We start from the raw sequence: 25,621 nt of genomic DNA, 5'->3' as shown, positions 1-25,621 counted from the left end.
GTGACGTCATAAGGCTGCGCCGCGCTCCGTCTGTGATTCAGCTGAAGAAAAGTGAGTGCTTTCAACCATTAAAGTGTTTAATCAATACAACTCGTTTAGAGAATTGTGTATAACTGCGACATTAAATATTACCGAATGTAACACGTTGGTGCTTTAAGTAAAAGCGCTCCCGCAGAAAAGATGCGTCTCATTAATCAGTAAATCATAAACATGAATTCAGTCACTGAGTAACGGAGCTTTTAACTCCGAGTCAACTGAATCAACTGCATCGCTAAATGATTCACTGATTTGAATCGCTCGAATCTGCTGCTCGAAACAGTCTAAATGCAACAAGAAAAACAAACGCAAACATGTAGCACAACTTCTTCAAAACAACTGCGAATGTTTTCATGAAAGTAGAATCTAATTAAATATAAACAGTAAATCAGTAAATACCAGATATCTTTACACAAAACTTTTATATACTTTTAATTATATATAATTTGTATTCTGAGAGCTAGTTTTGGTTGTTTTTGTCTTATCAGGTGATTTAAGGCCATTATCTATCACTCTGACTGACTCTCTTAAGCTGGGGACACACTACACGACTAGCGGAAACATCGACTACGTTTACATACGCACGAATAATGCGATTATTTCCAATAATCAGAGTAAGGACTTAATCGCATTTCCATTATTCACTAAGAATTGTGGTTAATTTTTTTACTGCCATTATTCGCCTTTTGTGGATGAGGATAAGGAACAGAGACTGGTGGCAGCGAGTTGTTTTCCCCATGCTTTCTTCCCCGCCATCGTTTGTAATCTCCGTATTATTACAGGTGCGTGTCACGTTCCTCATATATGTCACAAGCGCATGCGCACTTTGGTCAGAGCGGCAATACTGCGATTAAAGTGTTTACATGCCTGTATATTTCCATTAAAATCGGTGTACGCCACCTATGTTAATACGATTATGCTTGCTGCGATTACGAGCTTAATCGCATTATTTAGATCGAAGTATTGCGTTTACATGAGGTAAAGATTAATCGCAATATTGTCAAAATCGCATTAAGAGGGTGCATGTAAACGCACTCATTCAGTATGTTTACATGGACATCGATACTCCGATTTTAATACGATTAAGACAATACTCTGATTAAGAGTCTACCATGTAAACAGAGATTTTTGATGACCTTAATCCGGCTAAAGTCATAATCGAAGTAAACAGAAATCGAATTAAGACATGTGGAGTATTCCTATTTTAGTCGCATTATTGAAGTGCAGTACAGACATGTAAACACCTTAATCACACTATTATAGTCGTGTAGGACTTTTCGCCGCATTTTGCGACAGGAAACAACAACACGGCAGCGATCAACCGTTTGACAGCAAATAAAAGAGCTTCAACACCGCCGTCGTCTGTATGCACGTAAAATAATTAACTGCACTTGAAGCTTTCATAAAATTAAAAATGAAACACCCAAAACTGTATATGGCATCATCACGAAGACGAACGATATGTTTGTACATGAAATTCTGGAGGGGATGTCGGATAGCATCGCGTGGTGACGTAATGACGCATGCCATTAATCGATCTATGAACTCTTAACGTGTAAAACAGGAACATGAAAGGATTATTCTAAAAGCAACTCATGTAAACACCTTAATCATAATATTGTCTTATTCAGAATAAGGTAAATAATTAGATTACTGATGTCCATGTAAACGTAGTGATTGTAAGACTGACCTCAACACACTTTCCATCGTGTTTGACAGTCAGAGAGGAGCACAAACCTAATGACTGAGTCATTACACGACACACTTAACGACTGCAGGATACGACTGGATAAATTCTGCCGAAACCTAAAGAAAAAAAAAACACTCACGAAAACTGCAGCATCTACCCGCGCTTTTATGCACCTATGTACCTATACAAGCGCTTTTACCTATTGAAACGTTAGGGTTTGTTTTACTTTTCTTAGTTTGTGCTTAATATAACAGAAATTTTATTTCGTCATATTTGTGATTAGTTTTTTTTTTTTTTATGAAAACTTAGTTTCGAAAAAATAGAAGAATAGGCTATTCGTTATGTTCATATATTTGTCATGAAGAAAATTCGTTAGTCTAGCTCTAGCCTCTTCAGCTCTGGTGCAAATTTTGGATTTTTTACTGATTTTGGCATACCTGGATTTAAAAGAGCACCTACTCGCATACATTGGAGTAAATTGATAAAAATTGTCTCATTTAATAGGATGTTTTCTAAATTTTAACACATGGGTGGAATTATTAATATTTTTTATTGTAATATTTTCATAATTTTATGATGAACACAAATAAAAAATCAAATTTATTTTATTTATTTATTTTTTTTTTTATTAAGTTGTTATTTTAAAGTATGTTATTTAAGATCTGTTTGGTCCATATCCATGCAGAAAGTTTCTTTTGATTCCACTAGGTGCCAGTAAACAAGGGAAAAAAGAATTTTCTTTGTATCATTTATTTTTTTAAAGTTATGGATATTTAATTGAAGAGAGGCAATATGTCCACAAGGGATCTCCATTCTGCCAGATCAGGCACACCTGCATTTGACGTAATGGTCGCAATTTCGAGCCTTGATTATATAATTTTTAAAATCTCTTGCTACGTGTACTGCGTTAGGGTAAATGAGACTTGTTATAGCATTTGCATATCATTGCTCTTTTGTTGATTTTGATTGCTTCCATTGTCCTCATTTATAAGTTAATTTATTTCAATAAATTCTGGTTTAAAATTCAGTTTTCTTGCAAAGAAGACTTGTGTCTGTGTGAGACTTCAGTTAATTAGCTGCAGCGCTTCATGTCTGATGTGCTGTTTGTTTGCATCTGTTTGTTTGATGTTTGAATCAGGTCTCCTCTGTTGGAATAGATAGCGCTGTCCCAAAAAATAGGGTCTTATGCAGTCCTAGAACTGCAGCCTCCAGTATTACAGGAACATTGGGTTGTTTTTGTTCAGACCAATGTGAAAATCGACCCATGTTTTTACCCTGCAAACACGCAGAGCTGTAAATGTGAACTGGTGGATCGATAAAGAGATAATTCATTATAAAAATCTAAACAGTAAAATGTGTTTGTATGTTATTTAATTAATATAATAATTTATTGATAATTGTTTAAATTAATATAATAATACTTTTGACTCATCCATTTACAAAATGGTTTAAAGGCTGAAATGTGAAGTGTGTAATTTTATAAAACTTTTTGTTTTTGTGAAAACTTCTATCTGAACTGTAAATCATGCTTTTTACAGTAATTTTACGGTTTACAATAGACATTGCCCTACCCTGCTCATATGGTATTAATTTTATTTGTGCAGGTCTTAAAAAAAGGTCTTAAAAAGTCTTAAATTTGAGCTTAAAAATCCTGCAGCAACCCTGTGAGCTGTGGCGGTCTGACTGGGCGCGATGAGCTGCCAATATCTAATTCTATTCATAATCGGCCTGACAATCATGTAGTGTGTTCTCCGCTTTACTAGTGCACTGCCTACTGAACTAGGGATCTGATTGAGACACACCCACAGATTTAGTTTGGATTTAATTTTCTTTGTTAATTATTCTGCAAAGTGTTCAAACACAGAAAACTCCTGATGAACCATTTATTATAAAGATGGTGTTTATTAAAGTCCATGTAAAGTCAATATTAAATGTGTTCTGAGTTTGTCACACCACCGAAAAATGTGTTATTAACCACCCAGCCAAATTTGAATGCTAAAAAAAAAACGCAAAGTAAATAAAATAAGGTATCAAAATCTTGAAAAAATAAGCCGTATTCTCTGCTCTCAAACGCTGGGGGCGTGTCCACTGGCGGCACTGAAACCACGCCCACTCACGGGAAAGTTGCCATCTCTCTCAACTGTCTTTCTCTGCAGATTATTTAATAAGGAGACCGAGCTGTTTTGTAAATGATCGCAACCAGGTATTATGCATTTACATGCGCTGCAGAACGATCAGTGTATGACATCAAAGTACCGCGAGAGCGATTCGAAAGCATCAGGAGCGTCTGTTCTCTGTAGCTCTCACTGTACAGGTCTGCAGCGCTGCTTCAAGTCGAACACACCTAATAACTAGTGCAGTGGCTCGATTGCGTCATCGAGTGATGATTCAGCCCCACCCAAAAAAATCCTGATCACGAAAATAGTAAAAAGCTGTTTAACAGTCTAACTCCACAAATAAGTACTGCATACTTCACAGTCTTTGTAACATGTTTCAGCAATGCATTTCTAACATTTATAATGTGTTTACAAACAATTTTTCAGAATTGACTTTACACGGACTTTAAAGAAGAGAGTGAAAACATGAAGATTGAAGAAACATTCAGAGTCAAACATGAAGATACTGAGGAACAAACAAAGATGGCGTTTATTAAAGAGGAGAGTGAAGACATGAAGATTGAAGAATCATTCATAGTCAAACATGAAGACAGTGAGGAAAAAACAGGTTGGTTTCATTCTCAAAGCTGAACTCACTCATTTGATCCTTATTAAAATGTCTACTCTACAGAAATGAATGATATTGTTGAAGAAACTCATATGACTGTTGTAACTTAAGAGGTTTAATTTGTCATGGAGCGATGTTGAGATCACGTGACTACACAAAAGGTGTGTTCGACTTAATGCGGTGCTGCGCAAATCGATCGAAATCTGACTTGAAGCAGTGCATGCCGGTTAGAAATTTTGTCCGACCTGAGATCGCGCCGAAGTCACGTGTGACATCAAAGCACCGCAAGAGCAGTTTCTCCAGAGCGACTGCAGGAGCTCTGATGATGACACAGCTGTTTCACGATTGGTCAAATTTACCGCATAACAACGATCACGTGTGTTTGGGGTTTATTCTAACCTTTTCAATTCCAATAATGCTCACAAATCTGTGTTTTTCGAACAGTAAAATATTTTTCTACTGTAGTCGCAATGTTATTTTGAGTCACGTTTATCAAAACACTGTTAAAAAAATATATCCCCCACTTTTAGTATTTAAATAGTATATGTTTATGTTGAACTTTATTCTTGAACAGATGGTGCTGTATTTTATTATGGATGCGTGCACTTTATTTTATAGTCCAGGTGATATGTGAAAAATAATCTTCACTTTTTCATAAAAGCATGGAACATGGTATACTTGTATAGTTTGTGGCCCTAAACATTTTCGGAAATGGAGCCATCGCAAAAATACCTTGTGGTTGCCATGGCGACCATTTTACTTTCCGCCATAACCAAATTATGTATCTTGTGTCATATCTCCTGAACCAAACATGATAACACAGAAAATGTGATGTTTACCCCTATGTTTTGATGGTGAAGGATTACAGTGATAACATATACATCAACATAAGCTGTTCAGGTGTAGAGTTAATGGTGAAATCAGCAATGTGAGAAGGAAATCACAGTATCTGATTATCACAGTATCACAACATTTACAGTAGTCCATTTTTATTTTTATTTACCTGCATGCCATGTGATCATTAATCAACATCAAAGAAACCGTGAACATGCAAATGTGACGCTTAATTATTGAAATATTTATTTTAAAATCTCAGGGGTACTTAAAGCAAATATATTTGGTGAAGAAAGTTTAGATGACTGCATTACATGTAACTAAGAAATAATGTTAATATGTGCATTTTAATTAGTTAGACTATAATTAATAATACATGGTTAAAATAATAAATGTAATAATTCAAATAAAAATTAATTAATGTTTATTAGTATTACAAAACGCAGACGTCAACGCAATCAGGTGACAGTTAATGGTGAACTCAGTGACTTCATGAGAAGGATTACAATGAAATCTCAGAAGATGCAGAGTAAAATTTCAAACATATTTCATGTAAACTTAATTTACAATCACTCTCTGGGGCCAGAGTTGTATATTATGTTGTCCACAAGGAGGAAGCCAGAGTCCTGCATGCGGGCGGGTAAACGCAGGTGAACCACTAATATTTGATGTAACAGGTGGAATAATATTTATGTGTAGGTTGTGGTGCGAGTGCAGGCCGGATGGTGACAAGCACGGTCAGGTTGCCGGTCCAATAACCAAGTCTATTTCGATTCGGTCCAGTACATGCTAAGCAGTGTAGCCAGTCACACTGCCACTGATTGACAGCTGTAGTGATTATATTAAAGGGAGTGCTCTTTGCTTGCTTTCTGAATTTAATCTATTCACAATTTGAATAAAAGTTTTAATAAATGAGTTTTATCTGCCTCATGCAGGAGATTTAATGCAGGTGCGGTTCGGGTCCCAGTTTTTATCTCAAATGGGTTGGGTATGGGATTAAATTAGTGTTGCTGTTAGTGTTGTCAAAAGACCCGGTACTTCGGTACCAAGTCGGTACTAAAAAAGTGAAAATGTCACGGTACCAGGTTTTTTTAAGTACCGGTGGTACCGAGTACCCGGTCAACCCGGTTCTTGACGCGTACGGCCCGATGATTTCCGCGATGCAGAAAACGCGGACGGAATCTCGGAATCCAGTTATAAAAACGGAATTTACAGTTTAGCACGGAATGTCACGGAATTTGTCAAAGTTTGGATGAATGAATCAAAAGTAGGTCATTGCACTTAAATCAAGTCGCGACGTGGACTAGTATCTGTAAATATTAAGCCGCAAAAGTCGATTCAAATATGAATCCCGCATGTTCTGCGAGTCTCTGTGTGAGTGAATGAATGGCAGAGACGCGCATTTTTTTTTTTCTTTTTTTTACTACATACACTGAAGCGCGCCTGACGCTCGCGGTGATTCAGCATCTGCCGTCTCAATGAGGACATAAATACATAAACAACATCTACAGAACTGCTCTGAGAGTCCCCTCGCGAGCATTTTACCGTTTCATTGAGTAAAACCAGCGTCATATCATATAGCTACACACAGAAATGTAAAGGTATTCACAGCAACCCGTCAAAATAAAAGTTCATCTTAAAGACATTGTGCCAGAAATATAATTTTATATATAATTTTTTTTTTTTTTAAAGAAGTCACAATATTTCTTCCATATTTTAATTTTAATAGTAAATCCCCTTTATTTACCAAAACAATACAATGTGTTTAAATTTAATTAAAAGACAAATTAAATTTGGGTGAAACTTGTTTACTGTTTTTCATACTTTTATTACTTGCAGAAAAAGTTGAAACACAATTTAAATAAAGTATAAAGAATGGCATTGATTTTTGTACATTTTTATTTTTGTTTGACTTTACTAAAAAGTGTGTTTTTTTTAATTAGCATGTGGTACCGAAATTGGTACCGAGAACCGTGGATTTTGACTGGTATCGGTACCGAATACTGAAATTTTGGTACCGTGACAACACTAGTTGCTGTCAGATAATGTGTCGGGGGTTCTGTTAATTACTGCGGGTGTGGGAAGACCATTTCAACAGCCAGGAAAGGTGAGCGAAAATGCCTCTCTGTGATGTTACCACAAGGCATCGCTTACTTGCCGCAACCGGGAGCCAGTGCAGGGAAATAAAGAGAGGTGTGAAGTGGGCCCTTTTGGGCTCATGGAAGGCCAGTCGTGCCGCTGCATTCTGAAACATTTGTCAAGGTTTGATTGTGCATGACGGAAGTTCAGCCAGAAGAGCATTACAATAGTCCAGCCTAGAAATGACAAGGGCCTGGACAAGATTTTGGAAGGGCCTGATCCTCCTGATGTTGTGCAATGCAAACCTGCAAGATCGAGCTGTCTTTACAATATGGTCCTTGAAGGTCAGCTGGTCACCAAAGAATAATTATTGATGAACCTAGCAGGATGATGAAATCATGCTGTAGAGTTGGAGTGGCAGGGAAATGAGAAGCTCAGTCTTTGCCAGGTTGAGCTGCAGGTGATGTTCCTTCATCCATGCCGAGATGTTCGCCAGGCAGCCTGAGATCCGTGCAGCTACTATTGGATTTTCTGGTTAAAATGAATGAAAGAGCTGTGTGTCATCAGCATAGCAATGGTAGGAGAAGCCATGTGCCGGTATGATGGGTCCCAGAGATATAGTGTATGGTGAAGAGGAGAGGTCCAAGAACTGATCACTCAGGAACCCGTGACCAGTTGATGTTCTTTTGATACCCCTCCTCCCCAGGAAACCCTGAAAGACCTACCTGTGAGATAAGATTCAAACCAGTGGAGTGCAGATCCTGTGATGTTAGACAGGAGAATCTGATGATTCACAGTATCAAAAGTGGCAGATAGATCCAGAAGAATAAGAACTGATGATGTGGAATCAGCTTTTGCAATCTGTAGGGCTATACTGACCGATAGTAAAGCAGTCTCAGTTGAATGGCCGCTTCTGAAACCTGATTGGTTAACGTTCAGTTGGTCATTCTGTGAAAGAAATAATGTAACTGTGTCTATAAATTGTGAACCGAATGGTACATTCCATTAGAATGACAAAGGAACAGCATTCCTCATGAATGTCTTGTAGATTGCAGGATCTCCAGTGGGAAAGTCCTAACAGTATCTGTTGTTTCTAGCCCTTTTGTCTTCAGATATAAAATTCTATTCCACAGACAGAACTTTGGGAGAAGCTAGGATTCATACAAGGGTTAAGATTGTTTGAAGGAAGACATGCTAACATCGCTATTGAAGAACTGCTAAACTACCATTTTCATTAAATTCTTCTCCCCACACAAATTTTGGTCAAGCCTACTTAAATATTTTGTATTAGAGAAATCTAGTACATTGGTGAGCCCCCCAAACGACTGCTCAGCAAAAATATAGTAAAGATGATGATACATGGGGCAACTTTTTAGGTTAGAAGGAGTAGTATGCACTGGCTTGTCTAGACAGATATTGTCTTGACAAGAAGTTAAAGTGGATCATAAAGTGTCAGTTACTGTATTTACATCCAGAGATGAGAAATGGGTGGGTGAGGGAAGAGAGGATGACACTACAGAGGAAAGATGAAAGGGTGAGAGGGAGCATAGGTTTCGCCTAAAAGTAACTGGTAGAGGAATTAGTGGAACACAGGTAGTAATATGTGGGTTAAATGTAATAAAGAAATGTGCAGAGATGTCTAGAGGTTTTACCAAAATGTTGTCTGTTATATAATATCGTGTGTAAATTAAGTCAAGTTGATTGAGTGATTTGTTAGTGCTTGTGGTGGTAAGCCATTTGAGATCAAATGAAGCTAGGAGTGGAAGAGGAAGTCTGCAGTGTAAGGCTTCTCCAGATGGATTTTGAAGTCACCAACGACTGCAAGTGGACTGCCATCCAGAGAATGAGATCAACATCCCATACAGCTCATCTATAAAGGTGCCCAGTTGACCAGGAAGTCGATAAATCATTACAATATGGAGTTTAGCAGGAGCTGTTATCATAATAGCATGAAACTCAAAATAATTTTTAGGGATAGGGAAGAGTGGGTTGAGTATTTCCAATTATTAAAAATGAGAAGACCAGTACCCTTCCAACCTGATTGGGGGAGTTGTTAGAGAGAACAGCAGGGGTTGCTGAGTCTTCTGGACGAATCCAGGTCTCAGTCAAGCCCAAGATACTAAGAGTAGACTGAGAAGCAATGGCCAGAATGAAGTTTGTTGACAGCTGACTGACAATTCCAGAGACCCAGAGAAAATGACAGAGGTGCAGCAGAAGAGGTGCAGATAGGACGCAGGTTAGCAAGATTTTGTTGCCGTCTGCGTGTGATGTTACAGCATTGTTGAGAGAGAACAAGAATTATTGGAAACACACTACCGCCTGCCTGAGAGGTAAGGAAAAATGCACTTACTTGAGATGATTTTTTAATATATCTCTGTTTATATGATCTTTTTTATATGGCTGTATTCTTGAAAACAATCTTTTATTGTACTATTGAATAAAACATTAGTTAAGCTGGTGTGTGGTGGGCGTTCTGGCTCAATATGGCTGCTGTCGCATCATCCAGGTGGATGCTGCACATTGGTGGTGGTTGAGGGGATTCCCCCTTCCATGTAAAGCGCATAAAAGCACTATAATGTAACAAATTAATAATTAATTAATTAAAACAATCTTTTATTGTACTATTGAATAAAATATTAGTTAATTATCAAAGAAAGAAAAAAAAATAGCCATACTATGGACTATTGTAAATGCTGTGATACTGTGATAATCAGATACCGTTATTTCCTTCTCACATTGCTGATTTCACCATTAACTCTTCACCTGAACAGTGTATGTTTTTGTATATAGTATCATTGTAATCCTTGACCATCAAAACATATGGGGTAGACATCACCATTTCTGTGTTATCATGTTTGGTTCAGGAGATATGACACAAAATACATAATTTGGTTATGGCTGAAAATAAAATGGACACCATGGAAACCACAAGGTGTTTTTGCCATGGCTCCATTTCTTTATGAAAAAAAGAGACAGAAGCAGCAGCTGTGAGTGGGGTGGCTCTGCCCCTGCGTTAACTGCATTAAATATTTTTTGAAAAACTGGAAAAATTAATGGCCTGCGGTAACAAGCTAATTTTGACAGCACAAAAAATAATACAGAAGTAGCCTAAATAACGTTATTTTCTGTAACATTAAACTGATTTAGCATTTCTTCTCCTGAAATCTTCTTCATGTTAAGACGCACAACAGAAATGAACAAACTTTTTACATTATCGAAATAACCTTTCTGTAGGCCGCACACACATTACATCCATAATGTACAAGAGATGCATGTCAGTTTGTTGTCATAAGCTGCGTTTCAGTTGATGGGCAGTAAGGGAGTGTGTTAGTGTGTGCCAGCGCCAGTCGTGTTTCCACTGTCACATCCAGGGCTTGATCAGGCCTCCTCTGGGCAGCAGACAGGGGCTTTTGTCCTGACTAATACCTTGGTCCAAAGCAGGCCAACTGGGGCTTGGAGAGTTTTCATGAACAAAGTTAATCTGAGTCAGATGTTCAAAACCACTGCTTATTTCCCATGTTTTGCCATTTAAGACATTTAAAACTATTTTCATTTCAAAACTCACTTTCAGACAGCAGTGACAACAACTTCCAATTGTGATCTGATGGTGATTCTGATCACTGTATGAGGAAATACATTTATATGCAATGCTAAAGACTGCTTAGACTACCACTTTTTTGTTGTTGTTGTTGAAGAAATGTTCATTCTTTCTAAAGAAATGAGTTGCAAACATGCAATTTTATCTGTAACATTTTTTTTTAATTCTAAGTATTTGCTTATATACAATCCGAATTCCGGAAATGTTGGGACGTTTTTAAAATTTTAATAAAGTGAAAACTAAAAGACTTTCAAATAACGAGCCAATATTTTATTTACAATAGAACATAGAGAGCATAAATGTTTAAACGGAGAAATTTTACACTAAATGAGCTCATTTCAAATTTGATGCCTGCTACAGGTCTTGGGGCGACAAAGGGCTGTAAAAGAATTTTTGAAAAGATTTGTAAAAATGGGCAGACGCTCTCCAATCTGTGAAAGAGTGTGTAAAAAGATTGTGTAATACTTTAAAAACAACGTTCCTCAACGTCAAATTGCAAAGGCTTTACTTTTGTATTTTGTATTTTTTTTTTTATTTCAAAGGCTTTTGCATAACATCATCAAGAGATTCAGAGAAACTTGAGAAATCTCTGCATAAGGAACAAGGCCGAAGACCTTTGTTGGATGCCCGTGGTCTTCGGGCCCTCAGACAACACTGCATCACTCATCGGCATGATTCTGTCATTGACATTACTAAATGGGCCCAGGAATACTTCCAGAAACCACTGTCGGTAAACACAATCCACCGTGCCATCTGCAGATGCCAACTGTGAAGCCATATGTGAACATGGTCCAGAAGCGCCGTCGTGTCCTGTGGGCCAAGGCTCATTTAAAATGGACTGTTTCAAAGTGGAAAAGTGTTCTATGGTCAGACAAGTCCAAATTTGACATTCTTGTTGGAAATCACGGATGCCGTGTCCTCCGGGCTAAAGAGGAGTGAAACCTTCCAGCGTGTTATCAGTGTTCAGTTCAAAAGCCAGCATCTCTGATGGTATGGGGGTGCATAAGAACATACAGTATGGGCAGCTTTCATGTTTTGGAAGGCACTATGAATGCTGAAAAGTATATAAAGGTTTTAGAGCAACATATGCTTCCCTCCAGACAATGTGTATTTCAGCAGGACAATGCAAAACCACATACTGCAGTTATTACAACAGCATGGCTTTGTAGTAGAAGAGTCCGGGTGCTGAACAGGCCTGCCTGCAGTCCAGATCTTTCACCTATAGAAAACATTTGCCGCATCATTAAACGAAAAATATGTCAAAGACGACCACAAACTCTTCAGCAGCTGGAAACCTATATCAGGCAAGAATGGGACCAACTTCCAGCACCAAAACTCCAGAAACCTCAATGCCCAGACATCTTCAAACTGCGGGGCCTGACGTTGTCCTAATGGAAGCGTGTTTAAGGCTGGTTTTAGGGTAGCACTGAGCCCCTTTTCCACTGTCGGGCCAGTGCGAGCCAGTGCTTTCATGGGCTGGGCGGGGCTAATGGCCTCGGATATTTAACACCAAGCCCAAAATCACACTGCGTTTCCACCGTCGGGCCAGAAGCTCCGCAGCGCTTCACTAAAACCTGCCCTTTACATGCCTCTCAGGAACAATGTCACGCAACCCCATCATTTCACCAACAAAGAGAGTTATCAGAAAACTAAACAGAAACAAATCACTGGAAATCACAAAACAAACTTGATAAAAGTGGCCATTCGGTATTCATCGTTACTTAAAGGAAAGATGACACATTCTGTCGCACCTGTTTCTGTTTATTTGTACACTTTTCTGCATACACACGAAACCACTGAAACCGACTCAAAATGTAGTATACATGCTAGACCAGTATGTGGCATTTCTTCAGGTTGAACGGTGGCTACTGCAGTTGAATTTTCCTATTGGACGTTGCATACCCGTGACGTATGATGGCACTTACTAACCACGCCCCTGCACGAGCTCACCACGCCCTTGGCCGTCAAAACCACTGAAGCGAGTCAGGAGTTGGTTCGTCCCCTGTCTCCGCTGCGCTCTGCCCACTTTTCCAGCATTTTTCAAATATTGCTAGTGGGTGGAGTTAGGCTCTGACCAGGGGTTTAGTTACCCTTTAAGTATTCCTAGTAAGACCTTGATTAACTGGTTTAAGTGTGTTTAACTAGGGTTGGAGTTCAACTCTGGCCACCGGCCCTCCAGGACAGAGTTTGGTGACCCCTGTTTTAAACAATTAAAATCAAATTACATTTATGCAGTTTTGCTGATAAGGTGAACATCATCTAGGATGTTTAAAGGCTAATTTAGTGGAAACAGTTAAGCATAGGGTACTTGTTTATTGCAGTTACTCAACGCATCACTGACAAAGTAGGCCTATTTCAGAGGTCTTCAACCCTGTTCGTGAGGACCCATTATCCTGAAGAGTTTAGCTGCAACCCTAATCAAACACACCTGAAGCGGCCAATCAAGCTCCTCAAGAGTGCTTGAAAATTGCAAGCAGGTGTGCTGAAGCTGGTTGGAAATAAACTTTCCAGGAGAATGGGTCTCCAGGAGCAGGGTTGAAGACTTCTGGCCTATTTTAAAAACGAAACGTGCAAATCTTTCCATTTTCTTCAAGTTGTATCTTTGAAATACAGTGGTATTTTTCATAATGTTGTGAAGATGTAAACGGAAATGTGTCCCTCTCATCTACTTGTCATTCAATAGACTGAAACGCTTCTTAATTCCAGGTGTAGACAGAGTATTGGTGTATTTATTCAGTAGAACAAACTAATTCACTGCATAATTTATTGTTTTAATCCATTTACTTCATTGTAATTCAAACTTTATTCCCTCCTGCTACCTTTGTCCATTCTCAAACTTTATTTTCTCCATTGCAGCAGCAGCTTATTTTGTCAGAGCCAATGAAGCTCCATTCTCCCCTCTGTCCAACACTGACACAGCCAAATCTGTTCACCATCATTCATCAAATATTGACATTGGGGTTAATTTGTATTTGTCTCTTTTTTTCCTCTTAGACCTGATGGTACTGAAAAAGGAGAGTCAAGAACTAAATGAAGGTGAACAGAAAAATCAGTATGAGACGCACCATGATTTCATGACTGGTGAAAAACCCAGACAAACTGAAAAGATTTCCTCACGAAAAAGAGCTCAGAAGACCAAACCTAACAGTTCTAATCGAAGACTAAAACAAAACCTTGAAACCCACAAGAGTGTTCACGCTGGAGAGAAGATGTTTGCATGTGATCAGTGTGGAAAGAGTTTCTCAGACATGAAATGCCTTGAAGTGCATGTAATAAGTCACTCCGTAGAGAAACCTTTCATGTGCCACCAGTGTGGAAAGACTTTCAAATTCAATAAATACCTTACGACTCACATGAGAGTTCACACAGAAGAGAAGCCTTTCACCTGCAAACAGTGTGGAAAGAGCTTCTCGCAAAAAGTAAATCTCAACACTCACTTGAAAGTTCACACTGGAGAGAAACCGTTCACATGTGATCAGTGTGAAAAGAGTTTCATTCGTAAAGGAGCTCTTAATACCCACATGAGAATTCACACTGGAGAGAGACCTTACAACTGCAAAATGTGTGGGAAGAGTTTCTCATTTAAAGGAAATCTTAAGACTCACTTGAGAATTCACACTGGGGAGAAGCCGTTCACATGTGATCAGTGTGGAAAGAGTTTCAGATGTAAAGAAACACTTGATTGCCACATGAATATTCACTTAAGGGAAAACTGTTTTATATGTCATCAGTGTGGAAGGAGTTTTACAGACAGAAATCATCTTGAGATTCATGTAACGACTCACACTGGAGAGAAGCCTAACATGTGCCATCACTGTGGAAAGAGTTTCACAAAACAAGCACACCTTCAGACTCACATGAGAGTTCACTCTAGAGAGAAGCCATTCACCTGCCATCATTGTGGAAAGAGTTTAAAATTTAAAGGAAACTTCAACAGTCATATGAGGTTGCATGTGTAAAATTTATTCTGCCATTACATTTAGAGATGCACCTGCAAAGTCATGAAGGAGTTTTAAATGACATAAAATTGGTAGTGATTGCAAGACCTGAATTGAGTGTGTCAGATAAGGATAAGGGAGACACAAAATGTGCAGTGCATGGGGTCCTCCAGGACAGGTTTGAAAACACCTCAAAGAAAAAATGACTATGATCGGGTTTTTTGTTTGTTTGTTGGTTTTTGTTTCGTTTCAGTGAAGCTTAGCTTCCATCGGAATTAACTGAATATACTTGCTTTGCTCCACTCACTCTGTGCCGTAAAGCATATGTCTTCAACCCTGCTTCCCCCGCCTGTTGCATGAAGCTAGATGAACAAATTCAGAGTAGGTTTAGGGTTGACAAAACGAACCAAATCCAACTTGGTTTAGATCAGGGGCCTGTACCATGAAGCCGGATTAGCTGGCTAGCCAGGTAAGTTTCAGTTTAGTTTGCACCAATCCTGGGTTTTAGGTACCATGAAAGTGGCTTGGCTTTTAGCTGTGTTCATTGCCATAGTAACTTACACTCCACAGCTAGCCTGCTCCAGGGCAGGTTATGTTCTGAGTTAGAGATCTCAAACTGAAATTGGACCAATCAGATGTGAGCGAAGTGACACATGTCTGACACAAAAAAGTCACTCCCCCAGTTTCTCTTGCTCCAAATTAAAGGTCACTTGTACTAAAAAAAATTGTCTGGCCAAAACGAAAAATTTAGCTATTTACATGAATTATATGATTTATATTATAATGAATCCATTACTCACAAGCAATTTTAGTTTAACAGTTATTATAAATCATTTATTTTAAATGAATGTTAATATATACAGATCATATATAATATAAATAAGCTGTAGAATCAATAGATAACACTTTAAAAATGACATGTTCGAGTCTCTATCGTTGTATATTTCCAACTAAATTAACTTAAGTTTCACTTGTGACTGCACTGATTAAGCAAGATAATTTCTTTTATTTGTCCTCTTTCACGAATAAGTACTATTTTCATTGTAAATGCATTTAAATTCATCTCATTCTTCAACCTCTTAACCTTCAGCAAAACCTTTAACCAAGGCTCGTGATTGGCTGTTTGCCAGTGATGTCACACATTCATGTGCACGTGCTCCACTAACTCAAGATCAAAGCCTGAGTTGTAGTGATGGAAACTTTAGCCGCTTTTCCACCCAAATTACCTGGAACAATTTGTTCCAGGAACTTTTTTTTACCCCAGACCTGTTGATGTTTCCATTGTGGTCTAAAGTACCGAGAAAAATAGGCAAAAATAGTCTGCGTGCGTTTCTCAATACCAAGTACGCAAATTTTGGACTTGCGTCCTCTGTAGTTCTGACTTCGCGAGTTCGACTTGGGAGTGTGAGCTCCTGCGGACGGGACGGCGCAAGTCCGGTAATTCTGAAAAGAGCAGCGTACTTGATAACATCAGTCAGCTCGCCTCGGCAACTGCAATTTTCCTCACTGTATTTCGTTTTCATTTAAACATAGTAATAGCCGCGGAAATGTAGTTCAGGGAATGTACATTACAATGAAACAAAATATTATATCAAACAGCATTGCCTCTTTTCATTTTCATTTTAGATTTACCCAAAGCGAATTATAGCTCATGTTTAACCACTACAGAGACATCAGAGCCAGAGGTTATGCTGCTCTCAGTGGGTTACATGAGCACTGAGCGCCCAGTGATCGCGTGGAGCTCACGTCTCCGAAATCGCCGAAGCAGATTTTCAAATAGGCGCTGTCTTTATAAATAAACTGCAGATTTGAGTTTTCAACAACTACATTCTTGCCAGAAATACTTTTAAAACTACATTTCATGACACAATAATAGTTATGAATATACAACTGTGCACTGTACATGCACAGTAATGCGCTTTGCATCTGCTTTCTGCTGATTGCTGAATGAGACTGACTCAAATAACCGACCACATTCGTTCACAAACGACATGTAGTTCGTTCAATACGTTCATGAACGAGATCTCTCTCGTGAATGAACCAGTTGTTTATCGATAATGATGGCGAACAAAGGTCGGCTCGGGTTTGGCATATTTACAGCAGAAATGTACACTTTTTCATCTCAATGGTAAAGTGTAAATTTCTTTCTTTGCTGAAAATATGCCAAACTACACGAGTCGAGCTCTACTGGTTCTTTTCATTCACAAATTAGATGTACCAGTTCATTCAACTCGTTCACGAACGAGATCTCTCTCTCGTTCAGACTCAAAAGCAAATCGGTCAGTGAAAGGGCGTATTCGTTCACTACATTCAACAAATCACATGCTCCATCTCATACTCGAAGGCTATTGGCTCGAGGTTTTTTCATTCTTTGACAGGATGAAACCGTCCACAGAGCTAATAGCGCCACACTGCTGTGGAGGGAGGGATTTCAGTGAACGAAGAAATATGAGTCAATGGATTACGAGAACGATTCGTTCACCTAAAAGATTTGTTCAAAAAGAACGATTCGTTCACGAATGTAACATCACTACTGAGTTGACAAAAGAAAGTTGATGATCAGCATCATGGTACCAACAAAGCCAGATTGGAGTGGTTTGGTTTTGTCGACTCGAAACTAATCCTGTAACTCTGAATTTGTTCATCTACCATCATGGTACAGGCCCCAGATTCAGAGGGCTCACAACAGTCAATAGGTCTGTAAATGTTTTGCCATCTCAGCATTTGATCCAGAGTATGTGATTAAATCTGGAGCACAGGCACCTGAAAGTCACGCGGAACATGGAGAGCGTCAATTTGATTCTCTTTTTCCCCTGAAGATTAAGAGATATTGTTATTAAAAATGTAATTGTGACATTCTGCCTGTGTATGCTTTTGTTTTAATGGACTTTTAGTTTGTATTTCCTTTGTTCCATTTTCCTGCCAGACATTAGTCACTGTGGCTATTCTTTAATTAGTCTCATTAACTGGTCATCTTTGAGCTCAAGCCTGTGTATTGTTTCTGTTGAGAGCTAGTGTGGTGTTCTACATGGTGTATCTTTGATGCTTTTTTCTATTGGATTTCCTGAATTTACTTTTGTTTAATAAATGAGTTTACTTTAATAATGTTCCTCTGCCTTCATCTTCATTCGACTCAAAACATTCATGACCATGAAAAGTAAGATGGAGATCGCCTCCATTAATGTGGCTCCGATGAACAATTGTCACAGCTGTGATATTTATGCCATCTGTGACGACCAGACACTCATGAGCTGCTTTTCCACTGTTGAGCATTTAAATGCTTTTATTTACATAAATGCATGGCCTAATAGTAGTAATGGCCTAATGGTTAGGGAGTTGGGCTTGTAACCTGAAGGTTGCTGGTTCGATTCTCGCACCGGCAGGAATTGAAGGTGGGGATTGTGAATGAACAGCACTCTCCACCTTCGATACCATGACTAAGGTGCCTTGAGCAAAGCACCGAACCCCTAAGCCAATCATGCAATGGCCTCCGGTCTCTTTCCTGCATACCACCAAAACTGCAGTGTTAGCATTGGCCCTGTTATGCTTTTTTGGCTTAAGGTTGCAGGCTTTGGTCCAGTGGCTTTAACAACAGCAACATGATGCCTAAGAGAATATGGATGAGATTTTGATCAGTGAATCAGTGACAAGTAGTTAGAAAACAATGCTCAAATCTTAAAGGGTCAAGTGTTTTGTTTTTTTCTATAAAAAAGAAAAAAAACTGACAAAATAGAATTAGAACAGAGAGAACTAGAGTTTCTGTAATCTGCACCATACTTAGTTATGGTAATGATATCTATAGTAATGAGCTAAAGAACAATTCAAGAAATATCATTACAAACAATAGGGTACTTATTAAGCTCAAATACCCATTAAGCACACTTCCATTTTTGAACTCCGATTATAAAAAGAAAAAATAATTTATTTTCCTGCTTGATGTCTTTGATAAGTTGATATGTTTGTTACTATATACCTCCTATAATTTCAAGTCAATCAGATCATTGTACACTGAGATATGAGTCTCCATGTGTTCACACTGTCTGGCAGCCATTTTGAAAGCTGTCTGAAAACTTTCACCAAAAGAGGAGTCCCTTAAATGGACAATTTTTAGATGTTTAAGCCTTTATTTTGGGTAAGTTTCACTACTTACTGTAAAATTAAGAGATTAATGTTCAGACTTTTGCATATTATAACATGGAACTTGAATGTGGGAAATAAGTACATTTAGATCCAAAATATAGTTTTAGCAACACAGCACAGTTGCTGCAGAACACAGTTAGCTGACTAGCTGTATAAGATTGTGTGCTACGCTAAAATATTACTTCACAGGCATTACTGGCTTGTGCTTTTAAATCCATAATATTATAAATTGACAGTTTATTGCTGGTCTGTGGTTTTACAGTGCTGTAATTTTTAAATTTTTCATATTATTTTAAGGTGAGCTTAAAGGGTGCACTACTATGAAAATCACACAGCTTCAGTGTGACATAAATAAGAAAAAGTATAATTTCATAGATATTGTTAATAATAGTTGTTCATATTAAAATACGTGTGAACTTAATACATGACCTAGATTATTTATTTAGCAAAATCTTGTCATTTTAATAATTATTACATGAAATTTATTAAAAATTGTTACTGCACCAATTAAGCTAAGTGTGCGCTAAGCTAAGTGTGTACTTTTTTTTTTTTTTTTTGAATATGTGTTACTTGGTTGAACGGACTAGTCTAGATGTTGCGATGTGCTTAAATGACACTTCATTATGAATATACTATAACTGATCAAATTGAGTGCCTTGTTGCTTGATTTTAGTGTTCTTTTTTTTTCTTTTTTGTGATTGACTTTGTACCTTCAAATTATTATTATTTTTTTTCAATTATTCTTTAAAAAGGTTGTTTAAAATAAACAATTTTAAATAAAACATTATGTGAGCTTAATGGGAACAGGGGTGTGCTTAAAGGGTACCCAGGTGAAAAACAAGTGCACTTTCATAATGTACTTAAAGTGCTCTATTTTTGTCCCATTACTTTAATTGATGGTCTTTGTTCATGCTAATCAGTCTCTGGGTTAAGTGTGATGTCTGTAGGTGTGACCTTCCCTGATCTCTGTGATAATGAGTGTTATAGTTATGCTGATTGGATTAGAGTTGCTGAAAATCTGGGTAAACTCCTGTAACTGCTTACATTCTTTATATTCTGATGACCTCCTGAAATCTGTTTAAAACTACAGTGATTCAGTGCTTTAGTCAGTCTTGATGACTGCAGCGTCACACAGTACCATCTCAATCAAGAATCTGATCTTCACTTCTGAGTTTACTACAGGCGTAAAGGGATATTGCAGGTATTTTGTCTCAAAACTATAACTTCATTAATACTGTACTTTTTTAATACCCTGTGAAGGATATACTTCTACAGTTTAAGTGTTTCTAATAAAGTGCTTAATGCATCTTATATTTAGAAACTGAACATCATTCACTCCTAACAATGATAGATGAGGAGTAACACCTGAGTATGCTGCCATATTTTTGCTGGTTGATAAAGCCAAACATGAACAGCTTTAATCAGTGAACCATATTTCTTTCTTATGAAAAAAATGTTTATATAAATATACTTGACTTAATTCTTAACTGAAAATATCACAAATGCTCTGTAGTGAATTGTGAACATGTCACACTTGCTTATATAAGAAGATCTGCGTTATTGATAATTTTAGGAATTTGTGATTCTTCTCTTACAGATCCACATGACACTATTATAAAGATGGCATTTATTAAAGAGGAGAGTGAAGACATGAAGATTGAAGAAGCATTCAGAGTCAAACATGAAGATACTGAGGAACAAACAGGTTGGTTTCATTATCAAAGCTGAACTCACTCATTTGATCCTTATTAAAATGTCCAGCTCTATATTTGATGATATTTTTGAAGAATGTCTTATCAGTCTTGTAATTAAAGTGGTTTTATTTGACATGAAGCGGGTCGACTCATGTGGACAGACATGTTGAGATCACATAACCCATTTCCTTGAAATGGAGCATTAAAACATACACAACTAAGATTATACAATTGCTCTTTTTTATCATCATCATTTCGAATAATGGGAATTATTTGAGATTAGGTTTTGAGATTACATTTAACACCTCCTTTAATAGCTTACCCTTACCAAAAAGTAGTATAGTTCAAGTTTATTTTATTAAGTATACTTAAGTTCAAGTATATTTTAAGTATACTTTATGTGGTAAGTATACAAATATCAGTGTACTAGTAATATACTTGTAAGTGTGCTATTTCAGTACTCCTTGGGACTAAATTGGACCACTTTCTAGTATATAAAAGTACACTTTTAAGTATAACAGTAGTAAACTTTGAGTACACAACTAGTTTACATCAATGTTTTTAGCTTGTACTGCAACTATACTAAAAGTGAACTTATAGGTATACTGATAGTTTACTAATTAAATACTTGTAGTTGCATTTTAGTGCACTTTTATGTATAGTCTCAGTAATCTACTAGTTTACTAGTTTTATACTGCAAGTATACTCATAAGTTTTCTTTAAGTGAACTTTATATCATACTTTAAGTATACTACTACTGTATGTCCCTATTTAGGTATTAATTTGTGTATATATTTTGTAAATGAATATCTGAACATACAAAACATCAAAAGAAAGAAAAGAGTATCTACTTGTAAACAAAAACATTTTATTCTAGATTCATGCATTCTTTTTTAAACACTTGAATGTGAGTAAGTTTCATAAATATAAAATTAAGAAATAGACTACATTTTGAAGAAAAAGCTGAAAAAAGACTATGAATTGGATTCAGAATGATAATCAAAACGTAGATGGAGCCGATCAACACCCCAAAGCTTGACAGTCATTATTACCTTCATCGGTCGACATTGTATTCCATAACTTTACACAGTTTTGATGCTGTTTTATATCTGATGATTGTGTTAGATTATATTTGGAAGCATCTGTTGTTTCAGTTTCTTCTTCACTTGAGTTTTTTTGGGGGGAAATTCTGTACAGAAGATGTGTACTAGCGCCCCCTACCATATAACAATGAAAACACGGATTCTAGGAGCACAAGTACAGGTGCTGGTCATATAATTAGAATATCATCAAAAAGTTGATTTATTTCACTAATTCCATTCAAAAAGTGAAACTTGTATATTATATTCATTCATTACACACAGACTGATATATTTCAAATGTTTACTTCTTTTAATTTTGATGATTATAACTGACAACTAAGGAAAATCCCAAATTCAGTATCTCAGAAAATTAGAATATTGTGAAAAGGTTCAATATTGAAGACACCTAGTGCCACACTAATCAGCTAATTAACTCAAAACACCTGCAAAGGCCTTTAAATGGTCTCTAAGTCTAGTTCTGTAGGCTACAAAATCATGGGGAACACTGCTGACTTGACAGTTGTCCAAAAGACGACCATTGACACGTTGCACAAAGAGGGAAAGACACAAAAGGTCATTGCAAAAGAGGCTGGCTGTTCACAGAGCTCTGTGTCCAAGCACATTAATAGAGAGGCGAAGGGAAGGAAAAGATGTGGTGGAAAAAAGTGTACAAGCAATAGGGATAACCGCACCCTGGAGAAGATTGTGAAACAAAACCCATTCAAAAATGTGGGGGAGATTCACAAAGAGTGGACTGCAGCTGGAGTCAGTGCTTCAAGAACCACTACGCACAGACGTATGCAAGACATGGGTTTCAGCTGTCGCATTCCTTGTGTCAAGCCACTCTTGAACAACGGACAGCGTCAGAAGCGTCTCGCCTGGGCTAAAGACAAAAAGGACTGGACTGCTGCCGAGTGGTCCAAAGTTATGTTCTCTGATGAAAGTAAATTTTGCATTTCCTTTGGAAATCAGGGTCCCAGAGTCTGGAGGAAGAGAGGAGAGGCACACAATCCACGTTGCTTGAGGTCCAGTGTAAAGTTTCCACAGTCAGTGATGGTTTGGGGTGCCACGTCATCTGCTGGTGTTGGTCCACTGTGTTTTCTGAGGTCCAAGGTCAACGCAGCCGTATTCCAGGAAGTTTTAGAGCACTTCATGCTTCCTGCTGCTGACTTTATGGAGATGCAGATTTCATTTTCCAACAGGACTTGGCACCTGCACACAGTGCCAAAGCAACCAGTATCTGGTTTAAGGACCATGGTATCCCTGTTCTTAATTGGCCAGCAAACACGCCTAACCTTAACCCCATAGAAAATCTATGGGGTATTGTGAAGAGGAAGATGCGATATGCCAGACCCAACAATGCAGAAGAGCTGAAGGCCACTATCAGAGCAACCTGGGCTCTCATAACACCTGAACAGTGCCACAAACTGATCGACTCCATGCCACGCCGCATTGCTGCAGTAATTCAAGCAAAAGGAGCCCCAACTAAGTATTGAGTGCTGTACATGCTCATACGTTTCAGTTGGCCAAGATTTCTAAAAATCCTTTCTTTGTATTGGTCTTCAGTAATATTCTAATTTTCTGAGATACTGAATTTCGGATTTTCCTTAGTTGTCAGTTATAATCATCAAAATTAAAAGAAATAAACATTTGAAATATATCAGTCTGTGTGTAATGAATGAATATAATATACAAGTTTCACTTTTTGAATGGAATTAGTGAAATAAATCAACTTTTTGATGATATTCTAATTATATGAACAGCACCTGTATAGCTCAAATATATTTAGATTTTTCTAAGTATGAGTCAATTATACTTTCCTATTTTTAGTTTAAAAGAAGTATACTAATAGCACACTTGAATAAACTTCTTTTTCGTAAGGGTAGTGCATATAAGATCTACATGTTGTTGGTTTTGATGTTTGTTCTTTGTGCCATTAAAAATTGTGTTAATTTGGATTTCTTTTTTTTTTTTGCATTAGACCTGAAGACACTGAAAGAGGAGAGTCAAGAACTCAATGAAAAGGAAGATAATGTTCAGCATGAGAAATATGATAGTTGCTCACATACTGAAAAGACTTCCCAAAAAAGAGCTCAAAAGACAGCAAACAGAAGTTATTTCACCTGCCAACAGTGTGGGAAAAGTTTCAACAAAAAGGGAATCCTTGAAGTCCACGTGAGAATTCACACTGGAGAAAAGCCTTACACTTGCCAACAGTGTGGAAAGAGTTTCATTCGAAAAGGAAACCTTAATTACCATCTGAGAGTTCACACTGGAAACAAACCCTTTATTTGCCAACAGTGTGGAAAGAGATTTACTGAAAAAGGAAACCTTAATCTTCACATGAGAATTCATACTGGAGAGAAGCCTTTCACCTGCAAACTGTGTGGAAAGAGTTTCATTCAAAAATCAAACCTTAAAAGACACATGACTCTTTATACTGGAGAGAAACCTTATGCATGCTCTCAATGTGAAAGGAGTTTTACAGATAAACAACATCTCAATGACCACATGAGAATTCACACCGGAGAGAGGCCGTTCACCTGCAAAATGTGTGGAAAGAGCTTCATTCGAAAAGCACACCTTAAAAACCACATGAAAATTCACAGTGGAGAGAAACCTTTCGTATGTTCTCAATGTCCAAGGAGTTTTTCACATAAACATGGCCTTGATGACCACATGAGAATTCATTCTGTAGAGAAATATTTCACCTGCCAACAGTGTGGAAAGAGTTTCAACAGAAAGGAATTCCTTGAAGTCCACATGAGAGTTCACACTGGAGAAAAGCCTTACACTTGCCAACAGTGTGGAAAGAGTTTCATTCGAAAAGGGAACCTTACAAACCATCTGAAAGTTCACACTGCAAAGAAACCCTGTCTGCCAACAGTGTAGAAAGAAATTATACTGAAAAAAGAAACCTTAAGAAACACATGAAGGTTCACACTGGAGAGAAGCCGTTTACATGTGATCAGAGTTTCAGACGTAGAGTAGCTCTTTAACGTCTACAATCACACCAGAGTGATTACTGTTCAGTGTGTCATGTGATTAATTGCTAAATTCAAATATGCTTTTGTGCTTTGGCTGGTGCTGAGCCAGAGATGGACGTGCTCAGCGCTTGTGTAACGGGTCAAAAATGTGCTTCCACTTGCTATATTTAATGTTGTGTATGGCCCTTTAATCACACTCTACCTGCACTCTCCACCCAGATCTTGATGTTTAATGAACTGGTTACAGTAGGATCATTTACATTAATACCAGCTGAGAGATTGAATGGCGTAAAATAGACATGTTTAGAAGTATATTGTATGATTTGTGTTTGTGCCACTGTTACATGTGTGGTAAAATCAAGTTTGATGTTCACTTTCATTATAGAACATGAACGTGTGATTTCCGAAACTGATCACCACTGTTGAATGTGTTGCCGACAGAATAAATGTCTCCACAAACATGAGACTGGTGTCCATTGCAGTTTCAAGTCAAGTCAAGTCACCTTTATTTACAGTACCGTATTGTCCCGAATATAAGACAATGTTTTTTTCTTGGAAATACATCTGAAAAAACGCGGTCGTCTTATATTCGGGGTCTAGACTTTGACTTGTCTGTAATACACCCACAACAATAGGTGGTGCCAAAAACGCATATAACGAGTGTGCCATGAAATATGTAATGTAATGTGTGTTGTAAAGATCGCTAGCGAAAACAAAACAAAAAGAAAAGCTTACAGCGGCACGAGTCGTGACTGTCATGTTAACCTGATGGAACCAAACTTACTCTGTAAGTGATTTTAAAACATAAGACAGTACCCA

General features: G+C 37.7%; 1 protein-coding gene across 4 annotated transcripts; it reads left to right on the top strand.

Moving 5' to 3' along the window:
* On the top strand, window positions 1-25,621 carry LOC131538760 (gastrula zinc finger protein XlCGF8.2DB-like). Of its 4 annotated transcripts, XM_058772858.1 has the most exons (5): window positions 4,368-4,450; window positions 13,956-13,997; window positions 20,130-20,240; window positions 20,637-20,744; window positions 23,797-25,621. In XM_058772858.1, the coding sequence occupies exons 4-5, from the start codon at window positions 20,660-20,662 to the stop codon at window positions 24,705-24,707; spliced, it is 996 nt and encodes a 331-aa protein (XP_058628841.1). In that variant the 5' UTR covers window positions 4,368-4,450; window positions 13,956-13,997; window positions 20,130-20,240; window positions 20,637-20,659; the 3' UTR covers window positions 24,708-25,621. The 4 variants fall into 4 exon arrangements, 3 of the variants coding, with proteins under 3 accessions (XP_058628839.1, XP_058628840.1, XP_058628841.1); XR_009270670.1 differs by lacking the exon at window positions 23,797-25,621 and adding an exon at window positions 1-51 and having other exon boundaries at window positions 4,270-4,450; window positions 13,956-20,240; window positions 20,637-20,664; XM_058772856.1 differs by lacking the exons at window positions 13,956-13,997; window positions 20,130-20,240 and adding an exon at window positions 1-51 and having other exon boundaries at window positions 4,270-4,450.

This window comes from Onychostoma macrolepis, chromosome 04 (assembly GCF_012432095.1).
Source record: "Onychostoma macrolepis isolate SWU-2019 chromosome 04, ASM1243209v1, whole genome shotgun sequence".
NCBI lineage: Eukaryota > Metazoa > Chordata > Actinopteri > Cypriniformes > Cyprinidae > Onychostoma > Onychostoma macrolepis.
Note: the sequence above shows the minus strand (reverse complement) of the source record. Positions and strands in the feature narration are given on the sequence as shown.